Genomic DNA, 22,703 nt, shown 5'->3' with positions numbered 1-22,703 from the left:
AAGCGCATGTGGTGCAAAGCGCAAGGACTGGCATAAAGATCCTGGTTCAAGCCCCAGCTCCCCACCTGCAGGGGAGTCGCTTCACAGGCAGTGAAGCAGGTCTGCAGGTGTCTATCTTTCTCTCCCCCTCTCTGTCTTCCCCTCCTCTCTCCATTTCTCTCTGTCCTATCCAACAACAACGACAACAATAATAACTACAACAATAAAACAACAAGGGCAACACAAGGGTATAAATAAATATTAAAGAAAAGGTTTTCACTCACAGCCCCATAGTTTTTGAGACATTTAAAAGCATCCCAAAAGGTCCTGGGTGTATAGGGTACAACTAAGTTGGTGTCAAAGAAAAATACCTGGGGAAGTTATGTGGAAATGTGGCCTTTTACAAAGCAGTGTGCTCAGCACTGAAATAAACAAACAACAACAACAAAACAAAACAGTGAACAGTATACAAAAAGGCCATGCCTTTATGGGTCACCATCACAACAAAAGTTTTGGCTAGTTCTTTTTCATGACATATAAAATCATTTGTCTTTTTTAAAGTTTTCTTTATGATAGGTAGACTGGCGGGGAAGGGGGAAGAGGACAGAGCAGCATTGTGGCGTATGTGGTACCAGGGATCAAACCTGGGACCTCGGGATCTCCCGCTTGTAAGTCCAGAGCTCTACTGCTGCACAACAACCCCCACCCCCTGTAGTGACACATTCTTTCTCTCTTAAGCCAGCTGAGTTACCACATATGTCTACATTTCAGGTGTCCGTCTGCATTGTGTCAGGAATGTTCATAGCAGAAATCAGGCTAGTTCCCCCTCCCATCTTGAAAACAAAGTGACCTGGGGCCGGGGAATAGGCCAGCCTGTATAGTGCATACTTTCCCATACACAGGGCCAGGGAATAGGCCAGCCTGTATAGTGCATACTTTCCCATACACAGGGACCTGGGGAATAGGCCATCCTGTATAGTGCATACTTTCCCATACACAGGGCCAGGGAATAGGCCAGCCTGTATAGTGCATACTTTCCCATACACAGGGAACTGGGGAATAGGCCATCCTGTATAGTGCATACTTTCCCATACACAGGGACCTGGGGAATAGGCCATCCTGTATAGTGCATACTTTCCCATACACAGGGCCGGGGAATAGGCCATCCTGTATAGTGCATACTTTCCCATACACAGGGCCGGGGAATAGACCATCCTGTATAGTGCATACTTTCCCATACACAGGGCCGGGGAATAGACCATCCTGTATAGTGCATACTTTCCCATACACAGGGACCTGGGGAATAGGCCATCCTGTATAGTGCATACTTTCCCATACACAGAGACCTGGGGAATAGGCCATCCTGTATAGTGCATACTTTCCCATACACAGGGACCCGGGGAATAATAGGCCATCCTGTATAGTGCATACTTTCCCATACACAGGGACCTGGGGAATAGGCCATCCTGTATAGTGCATACTTTCCCATACACAGGGACCTGGGGAATAGGCCATCCTGTATAGTGCATACTTTCCCATACACAGAGACCTGGGGAATAGGCCATCCTGTATAGTGCATACTTTCCCATACACAGGGACCTGGGGAATAGGCCATCCTGTATAGTACATACTTTCCCATACACAGGGCCGGGGAATAGACCATCCTGTATAGTGCATACTTTCCCATACACAGGGACCTGGGGAATAGGCCATCCTGTATAGTGCATACTTTCCCATACACAGGGCCGGGGAATAGGCCATCCTGTATAGTGCATACTTTCCCATACACAGGTACCTGGGGAATAGGCCATCCTGTATAGTGCATACTTTCCCATACACAGGGCCGGGGAATAGACCATCCTGTATAGTGCATACTTTCCCATACACAGGGACCTGGGGAATAGGCCATCCTGTATAGTGCATACTTTCCCATACACAGGGCCTTGGGTTTGAGCCCCTGACATCACACAGGAGCACCACGAAAGGGAGATGTTGTGGTATCTCTCCCTTTCTCTAAGATTATTAACAGGAAAAAGAGAATGAAGGGAGAGAGAGAGAAAGTGAACGAACGGGAACCAGAGCATCATTCTGGCACATGTGATGCTGGGGACTGAACTTGGAAAAAGCCTCATGCTCCCGAGTTCAGTGCTCTAACCACTGTGCAACCTTATTGGCCATTGTCTTGATCTATTTTAATAGAGTCCACTAGGGGTGGTGGAGTTGTGCAGGTATGAAATCCCAGTGTAAAAAAATGTTAAAAATGTAAAAGAAAAAAAAAGGGGGAGTCAGGCGGCAGCGCAGCGTGTTAAGTGCACGTGGCACAAAGCACAAGGACCAGTGTAAGGATCCCGGCTCAAGACCCCGGCTCCCCACCTGCAGGGAGTCATTTCAGGGAGTTGCTTTCTCTCCCCCTCTCTGTCTTCCCTTCCTCTCTCCCTTTCTATCTGTCCTACCCAACAATGACATCATAACAACAACAACAACAAAAAGTGGATGGGAAACAGCATAATGGTTATTCCAAAAGACATTCATGCCTAAGGCTCTGAGGACCCAGGTTCAACCCCCCTGCACTATTGTAAGCCAGAGCTGAGCAGTGCTCTGGTGAAAATAAAATAAAACCTCCCTTGGGCTTGACAGCATTCAGGGAAGGAGAATTTTGCTTACATATTTGTTCCCAGTTTCAGGACTCGGTCTCCATCAAATTCAAAAGAGCCTTCTTTTGGTGCAGTGACATAGCTGCCACCATGCTTGAATTCTACTTGCTTCACTTCTTCACCTTTGCTGTTGAACACTCTACAATACAAAGGATGACATCATGGAATGTTCTCCAAGCCTGGGGAGTCCTGGAGGCTTCTTTATTCTTTGTACTATGGGACAAAAAGGAATTGATGCACTTCTTCCAGATAAAGATGCTGGTCATGGTATAATATAATGACACAGTACTGATAATCATACATTGTCAGGAGTCGGGCAGTAATGCAGTGGGTTAAGCACACGTGGTGCCAAGTGCAAGGATCGGTATAAAGATCCCGGTTCAAGCCCCTGGCTCCCCACCTGTAGGGGAGTCGCTTCACAAGTGGTAAAGCAGGTCTTCAGGTGTCTATCTTTTTCTTCCCCTCTCTGTCTTCTCCTCCTCTCTCCATTTCTCTGTCCTATCTAACAACAACGACAACAACAATAAAAGAACAAGGGCAACAAAAAGGAATAAATAAATATTTTTAAAAAATCATATATTGTGATGAGATTTAGTGAGTATGGGTTGTTGGTACTAGGTATTGTGTCAACAGTTTGGAGCAATATTCTCTGATACAGTCTCACAGAAACTACTTAATAGACAAGGACATGAGTACTGGAGAATTGGGTGGTTTGCTTTGGGGGTCTGCTAAGTGCCAGAGCTGGGGTTAGAACCCGAGCTCCTAACTACTGTATTTTACTTGGCCAGAGGTGGGAGGCTTGGGGCAGGCTGGCAGAGTTGCACTCTAGATGGTGGCCCACAGAGTGCTTTCCCATACCCCAACACTAGGCTGATGATCACTGTTGAGGATTCACCTGATGAGTCCAGGAACTTCAGTCCCCCAGGGAACAGGCCCAGATACCGGCAACACAAAGCGACCGTTGGAATTCTGAACCTTGTCCTTTAGGAATATGGATACCTGGAGAAAAATACACTGATGGTCATTTCTCCCATTATGTTTATTTTATTTATTTATTTATTTATTTATTTATTTTGCCTCCAGATTATCTCTGGGGCTCTGTGCCTACACTACTAATCTACTGCTCCTGGAGGCCATCTTTTCCCATTTTGTTGCCCTTGTTGTTGTTATTATTGTTATTGTTGGATAGGACAGAGAGAGATGGAGAGAAGAGGGGAAGACAGGGAGGGGAAGAGAAAGATAGACACCTGCAGACCTGCTTCACAGCCTGTGGAGTGACCTTCCTGCAGGTGGGGAGCCAGGGCTTGAACCTGGATCCTTATGCTGTTCCTTGCGCTTTGTGTGCCATGTGTGCTTAACCCACTGTGCTATTGCCAGGGCCCCTTATTTTATTTTATTTTATTTTATTTTATTTTATTTTATTTCTACAAGGGTTATCACTGGGGTGGTGCCAGAGCTATAAATTCACCATTTCCAGTGGTCATTTTTTCCTTCACACCTCCCCACCCTTTATATTTTATTTGGTAGGACAGAGAGAAATTGAGAGGAGAGGGAAAGACAGAAAGGGAGAAAGATAAGACACCTGCAGATCTGCTTTACTACTCATGAAGTGTGCCACCTGCAGGTGGGGAGTGAGCTTAGACTGATGACCTGGAGAGGAGAGGGGAGAAGCCTATTTATTTATTTACTTACTTATTTATTTGTGTATTTATGAGAGGGGTAGGAAGAAAGAATCAGAGCATCACTCTGGTATATGAGATGTTGGGGATCAAACTTGGGACCTCATACTTGAGTCTAACTCTTTATCTACTCTGCCCCCTCCTGAGTCTATTTCTAACTACAGCACTTCTCAGCTCTGTCTTATGGTGGTGCTGGGTATTGAATCTAGGACCTTGGAGCCTCAGGCACAAAAAAAATCTTGCATAACCACATATATATATATATATATATAAATTTTTATTTTTTATTGGGAGGTTAGTGGTTTATAGTACAGTTGGTACACTGGGACTCAGCTGTCTTGCTATGACAGGTGTCTGCAAAACACTTTCACCCCAACTGTAGGTCCTTTTCACCATCATGCACCATGACCTCAAAGCCTCCCCTCCTCCCACCCCTCTACCTGTCCTTCTTTCCCAGAGTCCTTTGCTTTAGTGCAATACATCAAACAAGTCCAAGTTTTACTTTATGTTTCCCCTTTCTGTTCTTATTTCTTAAATTCTGTCCATGAGTGAGATCATCCCCTATTAATCCTTTTCTTTCTGGCTTATCTCACTTCACATGATTCCTTCAAGCTCTATCCAAGATAGATGAAGAAGGTGAATTTTAATAGCAGAGTAGTATTCCATTGTGTATATAGACCACAATTTTCTTTCTCAGCCACTCATCTGCTGTTGGACACCTAGGTTGCTTCCAAGTTTGGTCTAATACAAATTGTGCTGCTATGAACATATGTGTACACAGATCTTTTTGGATGATGTGTTTGGCTCCTTTGGATATATCCCCAGGAGAGGAATTGTAGGGTCACAGGGTAGGTACATTTCAAGCCTTCTGAGAATTCTCCAGACTGCTCTCCACAGGGGTTGGACCAATTTACATTCCCATCAGCAGTTCAGGAGGGTTCCTTTGTCCCTACAACCTCTAAATATATATGGTAACTGGGGATGAACAAAGAAGACATCCTTGTCTTCCTTGGTCCATTTAAAAATTACGAAGATTTGTTATCAGAAGGTTGAAACACCATCACTAAGTGGGGGATCTGATTCTTTTCTACCTGTCTTGCTAGAATAGCTGCAGTGGGGAGCTTCTAGGGCTGCCGGTGCACTCACCCGGATGTGCAGGTCTTGGAAGAAGATGAGGAGTCTTTGCCTGATCAGTTGGAATTCGCCATCAGACAGATTCCCATATGTCTGTCAGAAGCAAAGCAGAAAGAAGCATTTCACTTTTAGAAGTGAGATGAGGGAGTCAGGCCGTAGTGCCCTGGTTGTTTTATTGCTATAGTCATTATTATTGTTGTTCTTGATGTCATTGTTGTTGGATACAACAGAGAGAAATGGAGAGAGGAGTGGAAAACAGAAGGGGAGAGAAAGACAGACACCTGCAGACCTGCTTCACTGCTTGTGAAGCGACTCCCCTGTGGGTGGGGAGCCAGGGGGCTTGAACCATAATCCTGTGCTTTGTGTCACCTGCACTTAACCTGCTGCGCTACCGCCCGACTCCTGAATCTGCCTGTTCTTATCCGAGGGGTGAGAACAAGGACCGGAGCGAGAGGTAATGAATTGATGGTTGTCTTACTTCAACCAGCTGCCGGAAAGCCTCATCCACTTGGTGCAGGATGGCTGGGGAGTCTTGGATGAAGCCCTTGATGGCATCTAAGTGGTTGAAAGTGATCAGCAGCACATCCTTGGGGCGGGGACACAGCAGTACTTGATATTTGAAAGCCATGGTCATCAGGTCATAGAGCTGCCAACCCACCATGAACAGAAGAAACAGGATAGTAAGTACAGACACTGGCATTTCCTTCTCTTGTTGATCTATAAATATACCTTCCAGATTTATTACATGCAAGAAAGAGAGATTTTCACATGAGACAGGGTGGAGACAAACCAGAGCACCACTCCAGCACTGGGCTGTAAACCAGGAGCCTCAGGCACACAAGTCTGATGCTCTACCAGTTGAGTATCTCCCCAGCTGTATGAATACACAAATCTTAAAAAAAAAAAAAGTGAAGCCAAGACTATAGGAATAAAGAGGACATTCCTGGGTGAGCCAGATTTCTGGTCACTTTATATGTACTGCTGACAGAACACATATGAAACCATACTGCCAGCTGGGGGGCCTGGAGGGCGAAAACTCCATCATATCAGGACACCTGCTACCCACACGACTGGCACTGCTGTTAACCTCAGTCACCGAGCTGAGCTTGTGTTTGTTAGGCTTCTCCCCTGCCAAGTGGGTTCCTTCCCCTCTTTGCTGTACTGCCCCGTTTGGAAGGAAGTTACTCAATCTATCCTCCTTGAGAGTCGAGTATTTACATAAAATATTCTTCTGGACAGAAGGTCACCCTTATCAGCATGCGGTTTGAAGTTTGGTGCCTGGCATCAGTCATGCTCTGATTCTCAGTAATAAATAAATTAAAAAAAATAGATTACCCTAACCATTTTTTTCTGGCCAAAGAAATAGATCAGTCTACGTTGTAAGACCAGAATAGTTCTGAATTTCTTAGAATATCACCTAGTTTTCAGAGCTGAGATTTGTTAAGAATGAGCCAGAATTAAATATAGACATGAAGACCAGCATTCTCTTTGGGTGACTGTAGTGAAATAACAAGAGGAGTTGATATTGAGGACTTCATAGATCCTTCCTAACTGTAGCTCTGTAAGAACAACCAGTATGGTGGCCCAGGAGGTGGTCCAGTGGATAAGTACTGGACTCTTAACATGAGATCCCGAGTTCAGTTCCCAGCATTGCATCTGCTAAAGTGATGCTCTGGTTCTTTCTCTCTCTCATCTCTCTAGTGTTAATAAATACTTAAAAAAAGAAGAACTAATATTTACAAATGCTCACATAAGCCGTGTCACTAAACTCCTGACTACACATCGCTACAAAAGGAATACATGCAGCACAAGGGACACACCTTATCCATGCTGGCCTGGTTCAGTCTCATGATGGAGGCATGAGCCAAGCGGTCATAGACAGTCCTCAGGGCCTTCTTAGAGTACAGCTCTTGGGGTTTGAACAGTTCTTCCATAAACTTTCGATTAAACATGGTTGAAACAATGTCATTCAGAACTGCAGAATGAAGAGAGAATATAGTTGAGCTAGGTGTGGAGGGGATTTTACTCAGAAATGCTTTCTCTGCACAAGTGGAATGGCGGTAGGGAGTCGGGTGGTAGCGCAGTGGGTTAAGCGCACATGGCGCAAATCGCAAGGACCCTTAGAGCCTCTGGCTCCCCACCTGCAGGGGAGTCTCTTCACAGGCGGTGAAGCAGGGTTTCAGTGTCTATCTCTCTTTACCTCTCTCTGTCTTCCCCTCCTCTCTCCATTTCTCCCTGTCCTGTCCAACAATGACAACATCAATAACAACAATAATAACTACAACAACAATAATAAAAAAGACAACAAGTGGAATGGAGGCTCTGGGCCTGCGCAGTGGTGGTGCTGATGAGCTTGGTGAGATCTGCTCCCAGGGAGAAACTGCACAGGCGTCTCAGAAGAAAGCAGGCTCCAGGGTGTTATTTCTGAGACCAGCACAGGACAGACACAAGGTGGCACCAATGAGCTGGAGGTTAGAAACCACTTTTACAGACATTATGTCAATTTATGATAGAGGAAAGGTTTCTTTTCTCTTTAAAGGATTCCTATGTTAGATTTTCACCTGGAAAAGAGAAGCACCACTCATTTCTGTTTTGTTTGTACAACAATACCATTTTTTTTTATTAAAAAAGTATTTATTTTATTTTTGAGAGAGATGCAGACACACACACACACACACACACACACACACACACACACACACACACACACACAGAGAAACACCAGAGCACTGCTCAGCTCTGGCTAATGGTGGTGTGGTGGACTGAACCTGGGACTTAGAAGCCTCAGGCATAAGAATATGTTTGCATAACCATTTTGCTATCTCCCTTGCCCACCATTTGTTTTTACTTAAAATATACAGTACCAATAATGGCTATTGACTTTTTTTTTCATAAAACATTGTATGGAAATAGAAAAGCTTATCCACTTGTTAGATTTTCTGGGCTAGTGAAATAGGTCACTTGTGTATTTGCTTTATTATGTGTATGACCCAGGTAGGAGCCTGGTCCTCACTACAATGAAGAAGCTTCAGTGTTGTGGTATGTTTATTTCTGTCTTTGTGACTCTCTATTTTTTATCACCAAACTATTATTCTACTCTGGTTTATGGTGGTGCAGGGGATTGACCCTGGGACTTTGGACCCTCAGGCATGAGAATCTGCATAATCATTATGCTGTCTTCCCAGTCCAAACACAGGTTATGAATCTCTGAATAACCATGTTATCTACCCCCACCCATTAATTAATTAATTTGCCTCCAGGGTTATTGCTGGGGGCTCCATGGCTGCACTATGAATTCACTGCTCCTGAAGGCCATCCCTTTTCCAATGTTGTTGTTGCTGCTGGACAACAGAAAGAAATTGAGAGAGGAAGGGAAGACAGAGGAGAAAAGAAAGATAGACACCTGGAGACCTGCTTCCCCGCTTGCGAAGCGACCCCCTTGCTGGGGAGCCAGTGGCTTGAACCAGCATCCCTTCAGCGGTCCTTGCACTTCACACTATGTGCGTTTAACCTGGTGTGTTATCACCCAGCCCCGATCTATTTATTTTAATGAGAGATACAGAGAGAGAGACAGAGAGACAAACAGATACATCAGAGAAATGCTCAGCTCTGGCTTACTGTGGGTGCTGGGCATTGAACCTGGGACCTCAGAGCCTTAGGCAAAAATGTTTTTTTTACATAATCATTATGCTACCTCCCCAGCCCAACACAGATTATTAAAAATGAGTATATTTTGGTCAAAAGATGAGAGCATATAGAAGCTGAGACCATATGTTCATAGTAATTACATTTAAAAAGGAAAGTGGTTATTTGACATAATTCTATAAAATCAATGGCTAAGCATGAGTGATCATTACTTAATGATGAAAAAGGACCTACTTTGCTTTGCTTACTAAAGCCATGTCCAGTGAGGGATTGTGGCCATATGCCTTGAGAGAGTAGAGACACGTAGAGTCAATGGGGTCATGATTTCAGGTAATCTCTTTTTCTTTAAGTAATTGGTGGAAATCCTCTTGGGCTCAGGCCAACATTTTAAAGTGTTTTCAAAGAGCATTTTTGGAGTGGAAGAGTGAGCTGAGGGTTGGCTGCATGCAAATCTTAAATGGGAAGTCTCAGAGATGGGGGCTGGGGAGAGAGGAAACATCATTTCCCCCTGTGACTCCTTATAAAAGTATTAAGTTCACACTCAACCTTTGGATCTTACTCTAGACTATATTAGTGAGGAAGAATGAAATCCATTACCAACACAGGCTCTTCCTCACATCTGACGATTTTAACCCACTTTACTTGTCCATAACATGCACTGACAATTCTGTAATGTGGACAGCATGGAGGTATGTTTACTCTTGCCTGCTCCCCCCCACCCCGCCCCGGCACCCTCCAGTTGTATTTTTCTTTGACCTAAACAAGCAAGGACCTGGCTTTTTGAACATATTTCTACTTTCAGGCTATAGAAAATGAAGAAGTTGTAAGGGAAAAGGCTCGGCAGAAACAAACAAACAAAAAACCACAAGAGGCTTCCAAAGAGAATCTGAAGAATATTCCACAGATTTATGTGGGCCAGGGAGGAAGAATGGAGGTGAAGTGTCACAGGAGCTCTGATTATGCTAACGCTCACAAATAGCTACAATTTGTCTTGGTACTGAGCCATTTCTCTAGGGTCTTTGAGCCCTCTTTTAGCAGGAAAATAATTTAGGCCCAAATAAGTCAGTTCTAAAAGGAAGAAAAACCCCAAGGTGATTGTTAGCAAAGTAAAAAGCAAAATGAAGTCTTCCCCCTGGGAAGTAATAAGCTATGTATCACCATGGCTCCTTGTGTAAGAGCAGACAGAAAAGTCCCCTTATTATGGAGGGAACACAGGAGGCTCTGTCCCTGCACACAGATGCCCTCAGAAAAGAAATAGCAGTTGTAGCTTGGGCCCCGGCACCCATGGTTCCCACCTCCGACTTAATTCTTTGGGAAGATCATAGGAGCATAAATATGCTTACATCTTACTATGTGCTTCCTAGAGCACCTGGTTGAGGTAGGCCTACTATGTGCCAGGCACAGTGGGAAACACCAAGGCACAGATAGGTCAATGTTCTTATCCTAGTGAAGCAGCCTTTGTTGTATTTAAGGCAAACTTAAGAAATACAGCTTTAGCCAGACCTGCCAGTCTACAGTTTTGGCTCTCACGTGAACTCTGCACACTCTTGAGTTGCAGAACTGGTAGAGGGGCACGCTCTGGTCAAGAAGAGACTCAGGCCAGGAGGGAATGGGCACAGGCTCACCAGAAGAGTCAGCAACTGAGTGCTCGGTGTATCCGGCTTCTAGTCCTCTGTTTAAATATGCAGTCAGTGTCTGCTCATTATTTCTGAGTGCTTAAGTAAGATACATTGGGCCGGGTGGCGGCCCACCTGGTTGAGTGCTCATATTGCAATGTGCAAGGACCTGGGTTCAAGACCCCAGTCCCCACCACAGTAGGAAAGCATCATAAGTGGTAGTGTTGCAGGTGTCTCTCTTTCTCTCTGTATGCCCCTTCCTCTCAATTTCTGGCTATCTCTATCAAATAAATAAAAATAATAAAAATACAATAAAAATAAATTCCAGGTATTTGATGATGTACTTAAAAAGGGAATCAATACTATTTTTAAAAATTTTTTAAAAATATTTATTCCCTCTTATTGCCCTTGTTTTATTGTTGTAGTTGTTGTTGGATAGGACAGAGAAATGGAGAGAGGAGGGGAAGACAGAGAGGGGGAGAGAAAGACAGACACCTGCAGACCTGCTTCACCGCTTGTGAAGCGACTCCCCTGCAGGTGGGGAGCTGGGGGCTGGAACCAGGATCCTTAGGCTGGTCCTTGCGCTTTGTGCCATGTGCGCTTAACCCGCTGCGCTACCGCCTGCCTCTCTCTCTTTTAATTTGATGATACAGAGGTAGAGGGAGTGAGAGAGATCACAGTGCCAATACTTTCTTCAGTGCAGTGGGGGCCAGGTTTGAACTGGCTGCATATGTGGCAGAGCAGTATACCATCCAAGGGAGCTTTTCCGCCAGCTCTCCACACTCTTCCAGAGCCACACTTCTAGCCTGAAATTCTGCCATATGTCAAGGGGTGGGTCAAAAATGGTTCAAGAGTAGTGACGACAGACAGCTGTGAAATATAATAATAAAGCATATCAAGCAAGCGCTTCAGGTGGGCTTTTCTTTGAGCTTGGCCTGATGAAATCATTCTGGGGTGGGGGAAAGCAACTGAGATTTTACCCATCACCTCTGCTGTAAATTCAATTGTTTATAGTAAAATGCAATCTAGAACCAAGGGTAAATGGGGTATCATTTACTGAGGGGTTACTTTATTTGGAATCCTTACTGTTCTATGCACTGTACCCAGAACTGTCTACCCATGATCTCTGAGACAGCTCTGAGTTATTACCCTCACTCCATCAAGGAATAAAACTGAGTCTTAGAGAGGAAGCAGTCCAAGGTCGCACAGCTGATGGTATAGTTGAAACTATTGCTAGGATGGGGCTTTTTAGATAGCTAAGCAGATAGGGTGCCTGACTAGTGCACAGCCCAGGTTTGAGCTTCACACTCTAGGGGAGGTGCTCTGGCACCAGAGGCAGCACCAGTACTGTGGTGTCTCATGTCTCAGTCTCTCTCGACCTGAATGAAACTGGCCTGGAGCAATGAAACTATGAATGTACAAGGTCTTGGTTTCTGTCTCCATGTCTTTGTCTCTGTATCTCTCTCACATACAAGGGGGGTGTTTCTTTTTAATATCTATGCTCTTAAACATTATATGCGTTAGCTCTTCAGTACAGTGGGTGTGCTAAGAATATTTAAAATATTGAAGACAATGGCTGTGATACGCATAAGCTGTATCCAAGTGTCAACTGATGGAACAGACTTGCGGCACCTAAGGTTTTCTGAGAAAAGCTCTGCTGTTTTGAGGACTTGGAAACTTTTCAGGTTTGCTGCTTTTCAGGTCTGTAAGGGAGAGACTTAAGATGTGGCATGATAAGGCCGCACTGCATGCAGATCTCATGCCTTCTGCTCACTGTCCAGGCAGCCATGCAGTCAGTCACATGCTTCATTTTTCTGTGCGCTGAGGAAAATGGCTCAGGGAAGTCACTTGTGTTGAAGCACGATTCTTTGGTTACCCAGTGCTAGCACAGGCTTGTTTTAAGGACTACTGAACAGAACAACCTACCCAGACGTATTGCAGTTGCCCTCAAGGTCTCTGAAAAGCCTGGAACTGATGGAAAGAGGCAAGTATCTCAGGGGTAAGCATGGTCCTTTGGACAAGATTTGCTTGCTTTTCATCTGATGCACTGAATTTATGTAAGTGAGAGAGTCAAATAGAAACTCATGCCTGCGCTTTCACTTGAAATATTTAGCGTGGTCCCACATTAAGCCCTGCTGAGAAAGGACTGAGGGAACCTGTGGATGCAAACTAAATACATGCAGCCCCGAGATAGCATACCTCGTTTTCTGTCCACCTCTGTCCATTCATCTACATGAAGCATATAAAAAGAAAATACCAGTTCATGAAGAAAGAACATGATTTTCAAGGAGACTTTTAAAAATACCAACGCCAGTGATCTGGTCTGTGAAACTGTATGTTTCATGTTTGCATTTATGTCTAACATGAATACTTTGCCTGTTTTTTTTTTTAAGATTTATTTTATTTATTTATTCCCTTTTGTTGCTCTTGTTGTTATTGATGTCATCGTGGTTGGATAGGACAGAGAGAAATGGAGAGAGGAAGGGAAGACAGAGAGGGGGAGAGAAAGACAGACACTTGCAGACCTGCTTCACCATCTGTGAAGCGACTCCCCTGCATGTGGGGAGCCGGGGGCTCTGACCGGGATCCTCATGCTGGTCCTTGTGCTTTGTGCCATGTGCGCTTAGCCCGCTGCACTAACGCCCGACTCCCTTGTTTTGTTTTTTAACTCCTAAAAGTACAGTGGGTGAATAACAAGGTCTAACAAAATGGCTAAAAGAAACTATCTAAAAGAGCATTACATAGGAGGAGAGGAAAAGGTTCTAATGCTAGGAGAATAAGCACCACTCAGGTGCTTAAGGCTGGGGACGTAGCATAAACTGATTTTCATGCTTGAGGCTCTGAGGTCTCAGATTCAATCCCCAGCACCACCATAAGCCAGAGCTGAGCAGTACTCTGGTGCCTCTGTCTCTCAAAGTAAAATAAACATTAGAAAAACATACCACTCAAAACAAGACTTTCAAAAGCATTAACTTCTACAAGAAAGGGTCATTACAAGAACTCTTTTTTTTTTTCTCTTTTCTTTCTTGTTGGCATGTGAGCTACCACACTGGGTAAAGCACTGAATTCTCAAACAGGAGGCCCTGAGCTCAGTCCTGGGCATCCATGTGCTAGGGTGATGCTCAGGTTCTCATTCTCTCTCTAGTCCTCTCTCTCATAAACAGGTAAAGTTTTTAAAATGTTCTTTTTGTACGATCTGATTTTTTTTTTTTTAACAGGGTAAGATTTCTCTTTTTAGAGGACAGGTGGAACTGTTCAAATTAGAAAACTTGAAAGATGAATTAAAAGGAAAAATGTCCATCTCTGTGTGGTTTAATCTTTAACATACAGACAAGTAACTTCTGTGTCAAAAGAGGGAAGTCATGATGGAGCCACTGTGAACAAGGTCCTGAGGGTGAAGGCAGTCAAGGAGATGTCAAGAGGAGATCAAATAAGGAAAAATATGCTAGCTTGAGAAATCTGTGAAAATCAAGGCCTTTTATGGGTTGAGATCTGGCCTTACCATTAACTTAATATACAATTTCAAGGAACTTGTTTTTAGCCTCATTTCTTCACCTGTAAAATGGGGATCAAAACTACCTGACATGGTCATCATGGATGATAGACAGACAGACATCAAACACCTAATTAGCTTCTTGTCTAGTTACATTCATCTCTACTGTGGGACATTGGCCACCATGCATGAAAGATGAAAAAGTGACTTTTCTTAACTTCCTTTAATTTTTTTCTTTTTTTTGGTGGGGAGGAGGTGTGTATTTCAATCAAGAAAAAAGACTCCCAGATAAGGACCAGTGCCATCGCTCACCTGGATAGTGCGCTGCTCTGCCATGTGCATGACCTAGGCTTGAGCCTGGCCCCCACTGCACTGAAGGAAGCTTTGGTGCTGTGGTCTCTTCCACTCTCTATCTCTGCCTCTCTTTAAAATAGAGAGATTTCCAGATAAGCGTATTTTTATATACACATTAAAAATTATCTTTTGTGGGGGCCAGCCGGTAGTGCACAGGGTTAAGTGCATATAGTGCGAAGTGCAAGGACCTGTGCAAGGATCCTGCCTCCCGTCTAGTTGCAAGCAGTGAAGCAGGTCTACAGGTGTCTATCTTTTTTTCCCTCTTCCTGTCTTCCCCATCTCTCTCTTGATTTCTCTGTCCTATATAACAGCAGCAGCTGTAGCAACAATAACAACAACAAGAAAAACAACAGGGGACCAAGTGCTGGTTAAATGCTCACATTACTTATAGTTAACAATATTTAGACACCTTTCCCATATTTGGGAGCTACTCTCATCCCTGATGCAGCTTTCTGATCCTTTTTCCAGCCAGGACATCATCTCCCCAGACAATAACTTGGATCCACCTGCATATCAGATTTCAGGCTCAGGGAAAAAAACAAAACAAAACAACAACAACTAATATAGTCATGGGCCCTTTGGAATATAACTAAAATAGGCCTACTAGCTATCTACAAAACAGAGACCCCCCCTGAACTGCACTACTCCAGCCTTTAGGTTCATGATTAGTCAACAACTTGTTTGGCTTTATATGTTAACTCTCTTTTCAGACAGAAGGTTCCAGATGCTACCATGATGCCAACCAGACTTCCCTGGACAGACAACCCCACCAATGTGTCCTGGAGCTCTGATTCCCCAGGGCCCCATCCCACTAAGGAAAGAGAGAGGCAGGCTGGGAGTATGAATCGACCTGTCAACGCCCATGTTCAGCGAGGAAGCAATTACAGAAGCCAGACCTTCCACCTTCTGCATCCCACAATGACCTTGGGTCCATACTCCCAGAGGGATAAAGAATAGCAAAGCTATCAGGGGAGGGGATATGTAGTTCTGATGGTGGGAATTGTGTGGAGTTGTGCCCCCCCTTATCCTATGGCTTTGTCAATGTTTCCTTTTTATAAATAAATTTTAAAAGTACAAAAAAAATTATGAAATTAAAAAAAATGCTCACATTACAGTGCACAAGGTCCCAAGTTCAAGCCCCTGGTCCCCACCTGCAGGGGGAAAGCTCATCAGTGGTGAAGCAGGGCTGCACATGTCTCTGTTTCTTTCCCTCTCCCTCTCTTTCTCCTCTCTCAATTTCTCTCTGTCTCTATCCAATAATAAATAAATACAAGGTTAAAAAATATAAAAAAAAAAAAAACCAGCAACAACAACAACAGAAAAAAGGTGGCTGCCAGCAGTGGATTCATAGTACAGACACTGAGCCCCAGTGATAACCCTGGAGGCAACAACAACAACATATATATATATATATATATATATTTCGAGAGAGAGAGAGAGAGAGCTTGGTAGCAGTTTACTGGGTTGAGCACGTTACAGTGCAAAAGGACCTGGTTCAAGTCCCCGGTCCCCACCTGCAGGGGAAAGCTTCAAAAGCAGTGAAGCAGTGTGGCAGGGTTGTTTCGATTTCTTTCTTCCTTCCTTCCTTCCTTCCTTTCCTTCCTTCCTTCCTTCCTTCCTTCCTTCCTTCCTTCCTTCCTTCCTTCCTTCCTTCCTTCCTTTCTTTCCTTCTTTCTTTTTCTTTCTCTCTCTCTCTCCCTTCCTCCCTCTCCCTCTCTCTCTTTCTTTCTTTTCTTGCCTCCAGGGTTATTGCTGGGGCTCAGAGCCTACACTACAAATCCACTGCTCCTAGAGGCCATATCTCTCCCCCACCCCCGCCCCGAAAGTTGTTGTTGCTGCTGTTGGATTGGACAAAGAGAAACTGAGAGAGGCGAGGAAAATAGAGAGGGGGAGAGAAAGACAGACACCTGCAGACCTGCTTCACTGCTTGTGAAGCGACTCCTTTGCAGGTGGGGAGCTAGGGGCTCAAACCCGGACCTTTATGCTGGTCTTTGTGTTTTGCACCATGTGTGCTTAACCTGGTGTGCCACCGTCCAGCTCAGGTTGTTTCTATTTTGCCCTATGTCTCTCTTCCCTCTCAATTTATCTGTCCAATAAATAAATTTAAAAAATAACAAAGAACTGACTATAGTTTAAAAAAATATTTTATAATTAGTGAGCTGTCTTGGATATATTTTCCATTAGAATGTTTCAGAGGTGATTTCTGAAGTTATAACTGGGCCTTAAATACACATCACCAATAGCTCCTGGAGACCTGCCTGAAAGCATTGCTACTCCTGTGCCCTCACTCTGAAGGATTCTCACTTTCTGTTGAATGCTAAACTAGAGACTGCATTGTGGGAAAAACTGCAAGATCTGCACTGGTCTTATGGGAGCCAGATGGCCTCCAAGAGACCAATTAGATGGGAAAGACAATGAAAACATCAAGAAGAAATACGATTTCCATTCAGAACTTCAACGAAGGTTACTTTATGTGTCTGGTATTTTGCAAGCCACGATACACAGGCATTCATCATAAAGGACCCTGTTCTTGCACTTACGACAATTTTAAATAGCGAAATGAGTATTTCTTAACTTTTTGAAGTTTATGTTTGTATTTTTTTCTTTGGGATGGAGCTGGGGCCTCATGTATGTGCAATTTCACCATTCCTGCGATGACTTGCATTGAAGTACAGAGAACACAGAGAGGGAGAATCACCAGGGTACTAAAGCTTTCCATGACATTCCCATGTAGTGCTGGGGTTTGAACCTGGGCCATGTACAAAGCAAGGCACACCTCCTGGTGAACTGTCTCTCTGGCCTGAAGGCCATGTTCTATGCCCTACATTCTTATTCAGTCTTCTACAAATCCCCAGTGACCAGTCATTTCTTTAAATAAAAGCAGTGGGTATATGGCTAATTTTTCAAACTTCTTCTCCTTCCCACCATTCAAACCCCTCAGAGAGTTGGATATAGTCCTATCCAGAAAAACAATGAAGTACAGGAGATAAGAGCACGCTGGTGCAGAGTATGAAGCTTGGAGCCTGATGTTTGAATCCTTTTACTCTCTCTCTTACCAGCTATGCAGCTCTGGACACACGACCCCACCAGTAACACGAAGATACTCATATTACCTACATAACAGGATAGTGATGGGAGTAAGGGGTTTAAAGAAATCCTGTGGTCTGGGAGGTGGCACAGTGAATAAGACTTTGGACTCTCAAGCATGAGGTCCTGAGTTCAATCCCCAGCAGCACATGTACCAGAGTGATGTCTGCTTCTTTCTCTCTCTCCTGTCATTTCTCATAAATAAATAAGTAAAATCATTAAAAAAAAAAAGTCCTTAACACACAGGAAGTTCTTAGTAAATGCCTGTTCTTAGTAAATGTCCCCCACCCTTTTTAAAATCACTGCTTTACTAGACTGATCAAAAGTCCTATGTCTAGTGAGTGTACATAAAGTTTCCTATATGGCAACTGACCCTCACCTAAAGTGTGGGAGGAATGAGTGTATAAATGTGAATCACTAAAAGATGGCTGAGCCAGGCAGTGGTGCACCTGGTTAAGCACGCACACTAAAAGATGGCTCAAACTCCCTAAGGCTGTAGCTCCTGAAGTAAAGGAAGCCAGTCCTCTAGTATTCACAGGGTCTTGCTTAGACCTCCTCTTGACAGACAGCACCTAGCAGCTGGGGAAATGGCTCAGCTGGCAGAGTGCTGGACTTGTATGCCTGAGGTTGCCAGCTCCACCCCTGGCATGGCATGTACAAGAGTGGTGCTCTGGATTTTCTCTCTCTCCCTTCCATTCTCTCTGTGCCTCATGTGAAACTCTCTCAGTGTCATAAATAAAATATAATCTCAAAAAAAGAAAGACTGGGAGTCGGGCGGTAGCACAGTGGGTAAAGCACAGGTGGTACAAAGTGCATGGACCGGCGTAAGGATCCCAGTTTGAGCCCCTGGCTCCCCACTTGCAGATGGGTCGCTTCACAGGCAGTGAAGCAGGTCTGCAGGTGTCTATCTTTCTCTCCCCCTCTCTGTCTTCTCCTCCTCTCTCAATTTCTTTCTGTCCTATCCAACAATGACAACAATAATAACTACAACAATAAAACAAGGGTAAAAAAGGAGAAAATAAATACTAAAAAAAAGAAAGACAGCATCTATTCTCATTATGCTAAACACGTTAAACACAGTGTCCTATTCAACCCTTATAACCTTGCAGGAAGGCATATACTATTATCATTTCCATTTTACAGAAAAAGAAACAGGCTTACAGAAGTTAATACAAGCAGGTCAACTGCAATGCTGAAATTAGGACCCATGTGTATGACTTCAGAGAATATCCTCATAATTGTTAATTGATACTGCCTTCCAAAAGGCACTACCAGTTCAAGAACTACCTGCTAGCTCCACTGGTATGCCTAGAATAATTATATTTATTTATTTTTGTTGGTATGCATGAGACCCCTTCTGTTTCATTTGGTTTAAATCCCCCCTGCTTAACACTATTCTATTTACATAACCACTGTTAACAAGCACCACCCTCCCTCCAGGGCATTGGTGGTTCAGTGATAGGATTCTTGCCTGCTCCGCCCCCTCCTTGTCACACCCTGATCCTCTCCTTGTCACACTCTGATTTTCACCAGTCACTTTTCTCTCCACCCTCTGTCACATCCTGTTTCCACCCTACTTGGCAAGTATATATAAAGACAGCATTGTGAGTTTTACAGTACTTGAGTTTAGCTTAGCTCGTCTTAGATTGCGCTGCGTCCTGCATGAATAAAGAGATACTGCCTACAGCTCAACCATGAGTCCCTGGTCGTCTGTTACCCGCCCGTGAAGCCAGCCGGGTGAAAACAACATAGCCCGCACAAAACAACATATTTTTATAGTAAATTTTTAAATATTTTCCCTTTTGCTGCCCTTGTTTTATTGTTGTTGTGGTTATTATTGTTCTTGTTGTTGATGTCATTGTTGCTGGATAGGACAGAGAGAAATGGAGAGAGGAGGGGAAGACAGAGAGGGGGAGAGAAAGAAAGACACCTGCAGACCTGCTTTACCGCCTGTGACGCGACTCCCCTGCAGGTGGGGAGCCGGGGGCTTGAACTGGGATTCTTACACTGGTCATTGCGCTTTGCGCCATGTGCGCTTAACCCGCTGCACTATCGCCGGACTCCTCGAATAATTATATTTATTTATAATTAATGGCTCAGCTCTGGCTTATGGTGGTGCAGGGGAATGAACCTGGGTCTTTGGAGCCTAAGTATTATGATATCTACCCCCACCCTAGAATAACAACAGAGGTGCCAAGGAAAACAGAACCCGCTTGAGGAATAAACAACAGCAGCATCATATGTAACAGGTAATTTAGTTCTTCAACTAAACATTTACTGAGCTCAAATTTAGACTTTTCCCCCCCTAGCATTATCCTAGGGGTTGCAGTACAAAGATGAGTAAGACGACGTTGGGGGAGATAGACAACATACACAGATCTCCATGGAAATGGGGATAGGATGAGAACATAACTAAAGACTTTAAAACAACACCTACAAGCAGTTTGGTACTATTGAAATACAAAGCAGGAGACAGGCAGTGGTAGGAGACTGACTACAAAGGTAAGACAGGGGTCAGTCTGAATATTAAGACTATCTGAATATGTGTGGCTAGCAGCATCGAATGTATATTTAACATCAGCTGAGTATGCTGAGATCACTGGAGAGAAAAAAAGTTAACCAGTGGCCACTTCAGTTACTTTATATTTTCTACACAGTTACTTTATATTTTCAAACACAGAATTTCTTTCCTATTGAATCCCAGTTTTCTGGTGAAAGTAATGTTGTTTGAGAAGAGAGGAAAAGTGTGCAAAGACTTTTGAGTGGTTATTTCTTTTATTTATTTCTTTTCCATTTTTGTTGCCCTTGTTTTTGTAGTCATTATTATTGTTACTGGTGTCGTCGTTGTTGGATAGGACAGAAAGAAATGGAGAGAGGTGGGAAAGACAAAGAGGTGGAGAGAAAGACACCTGCAGACCTGCTTCACCGCCTGTGAAGCGACTCCCCTGCAGGTGGGGAGCCGGGGGCTCGAACCCGGATCCCTTCGCTGGTCCTTGCACTTTGCGCCACTTGCGCTTAACCCGCTGCACTGCCGCCCGACTCCCATTGAGTGGTTATTTCTTTGGGGAATAAATGTGGTGTAAATGAGAGACAGTTTATGTTTTTAGAAACTCTCATATAACTATTTCCATAATTGCACTCTTTTCCAGTAATTGTGAGGGGAATGACATAACTTTATTACATGTGTATATATCCTCCCCCCTCCAGAGCCCCACTTCTCTAAAACTACCTCCTGAATTGAGCAAGACTTGTCTCCAGCCTATGAAGCCACTACACAGAGGAATGCTGAATCAGAACCCTTATTCTGCGGGGAGAGGGTGCTTGCACGAGCAAAGAGTATGTTGGCAGGTGGTGAGCTGCTGGAAACCTTACATTTGGAAGGCACCTACTGTCAACTGGGATTTCGAGATCTCTCCTGTTTGAGAGGCCGAGGAAACTCAGGAGTGGGAAGTGTCAGGCACCCCAGTAATATCCGATATTGGTATTAAGTCCCTTTGCTGTGAAAAGGTTCTTTGCGGAGGGTAGGGGTGGGGTGGGCATCTGATCCCTGGGGCTGAACCTGGGACTTATGATATTTCCCCCACCCTAGAATAAAATTCTGTAACAGAGGTGCCAAGGAAAACAGGACCCTCTTGAGGAATAAACAACAGCAGCATCATATGTCACAGGTAATTTAGTTCAACTAAACGTTTACTGAGCTCAAATTTAGGCTTTTCCCCCAGCATTATCCTAGGTGTTGCAGTACAAAGATGACCGGGTGGATGAGGCTGCGGCTTTGTGACAAAGGTTCCGGGTTCCAGGGGCGCGGGGTGCAGGGGTGCAGGCGGGCTGTGAAGGGCCCCGCGGTGGGGGCGGCGGCTGCGGTCTGGCTGTGGGTGTTCGCGGGCTTGGGGTCGGCAGTGGGAGCAGGGAGCCTCTCACCTTTGCGGGCCTTGTCTCCAGGGATGTTCTGGGCCCGCAGCCGTTGATCCAGGATGTACAGCATTTCCCCGCCCAAGTTCAAGAAGAGCAGCGGTAGCGTGCGCAGCGACATGGTGCCGGAAGTAATGAGGAAGATGAATCCCCCGACACTCGATAGCCTGGGGGGGGGGGGAACCGGCCGCAGCGTCCCCGCAGCCTAGTTGCTAAGGCAACGCGGAGGACGGCAAAAGTAGCCAATCAGAAGGCTGCTTGTTGGGATGCTCTGAGGGAAGGACCTTTATTGCGTAGCTGGAGATCGGGTGAGACCCGGGCGAGTAACGCGCTCTGGAAGCCGGCGGGGTGTCTGGCGTCCTCACTCGCTCGGATATCCTCATGCGATCGAGGAAAACGCGATCAAAATACTTTTTTAGCCGAGCAATGTCTCTGAGCCAGGCGGCCCTGGCTTTGATTCTCGACTCTGTTTCCTGTTAGTGAGACTTGGGCGGGTGTTTTGAGCCAGGACTCCGTAGAAGTGAATCAGGGGGTCGGGCGGTAGCGCCGCGGGTTAAGCGCACGTGGCGCAAAGCGCGAGGACCGGCGTAAGGATCCCGGTTCGAGCCCCCCCCCCCACTCCCCACCTGCAGGGGGGTCACTTCACAAGCAGTGAAGCAGGTCTGTCTCTCCCCCTCTCTCTCCATTTCTCTGTCCTATCCCACTATCCCACAACGACGACATCAACAGTAATAACTACAACAATAAAAACAAGGGCAACAAAAAGGAAATAAATATAAATAGAACTGAATCAATGTTGTAGTGTAAAGTGCCACGACAGCACTTATAAGATGTTATAAATTTGCTGTATTATTCACAGTACCAATAGTAGGAGCAACCTGAATGCCCATCAGGGGATGACAGGATAAAGAAGTTACGGGATAGGGGCCGGGTGATGGCGCCCCTGGCTGAGCACAGGTTATAGTGCGCAAGGAGCTGGGTTCAAGCCCCTGGTCCCCATCTATGGGGGGGGAGCAGGAGGGGGAAAGCTTTGCGAGTGGTGAAGCGGGGCTGCAGGTGTCTCTATCTCCTCCCCTTCCCTCTATATCTCTGGCTGTCTCTATCCAATAAAGATAATACAATTTTTAAAATAATAAAGTTACGGGATAGG

General features: G+C 44.8%; 1 protein-coding gene across 2 annotated transcripts in view; it reads right to left on the bottom strand.

Moving 5' to 3' along the window:
* The window catches only part of LOC103123802 (protein OSCP1-like), a 28,132-nt gene extending 5,956 nt beyond the window's left edge, over positions 1-22,176 (bottom strand). Inside the window, exons 1-6 of one of the 2 annotated variants that reach the window (XM_007534477.3) lie at positions 21,563-22,175; positions 7,267-7,421; positions 5,925-6,092; positions 5,459-5,539; positions 3,529-3,632; positions 2,644-2,772 (exon numbers count right to left, since the gene is read on the bottom strand). In XM_007534477.3, coding sequence (XP_007534539.2) covers positions 2,644-2,772; positions 3,529-3,632; positions 5,459-5,539; positions 5,925-6,092; positions 7,267-7,421; positions 21,563-21,674 — 749 coding nt within the window. In that variant the 5' untranslated portion in view covers positions 21,675-22,175. Of the gene's footprint in view, positions 1-2,643; positions 2,773-3,528; positions 3,633-5,458; positions 5,540-5,924; positions 6,093-7,266; positions 7,422-21,562 lie in introns of both variants that reach the window. The other variant, XM_060206192.1, reaches the window with a different exon arrangement.
* Between the last annotated feature and the right edge of the window lie 527 nt (positions 22,177-22,703).

Source organism: Erinaceus europaeus, chromosome 13, assembly GCF_950295315.1.
Source record: "Erinaceus europaeus chromosome 13, mEriEur2.1, whole genome shotgun sequence".
Taxonomy (NCBI): Eukaryota; Metazoa; Chordata; class Mammalia; order Eulipotyphla; family Erinaceidae; genus Erinaceus; species Erinaceus europaeus.
This window is presented reverse-complemented; position numbering and strand designations above follow the sequence as displayed.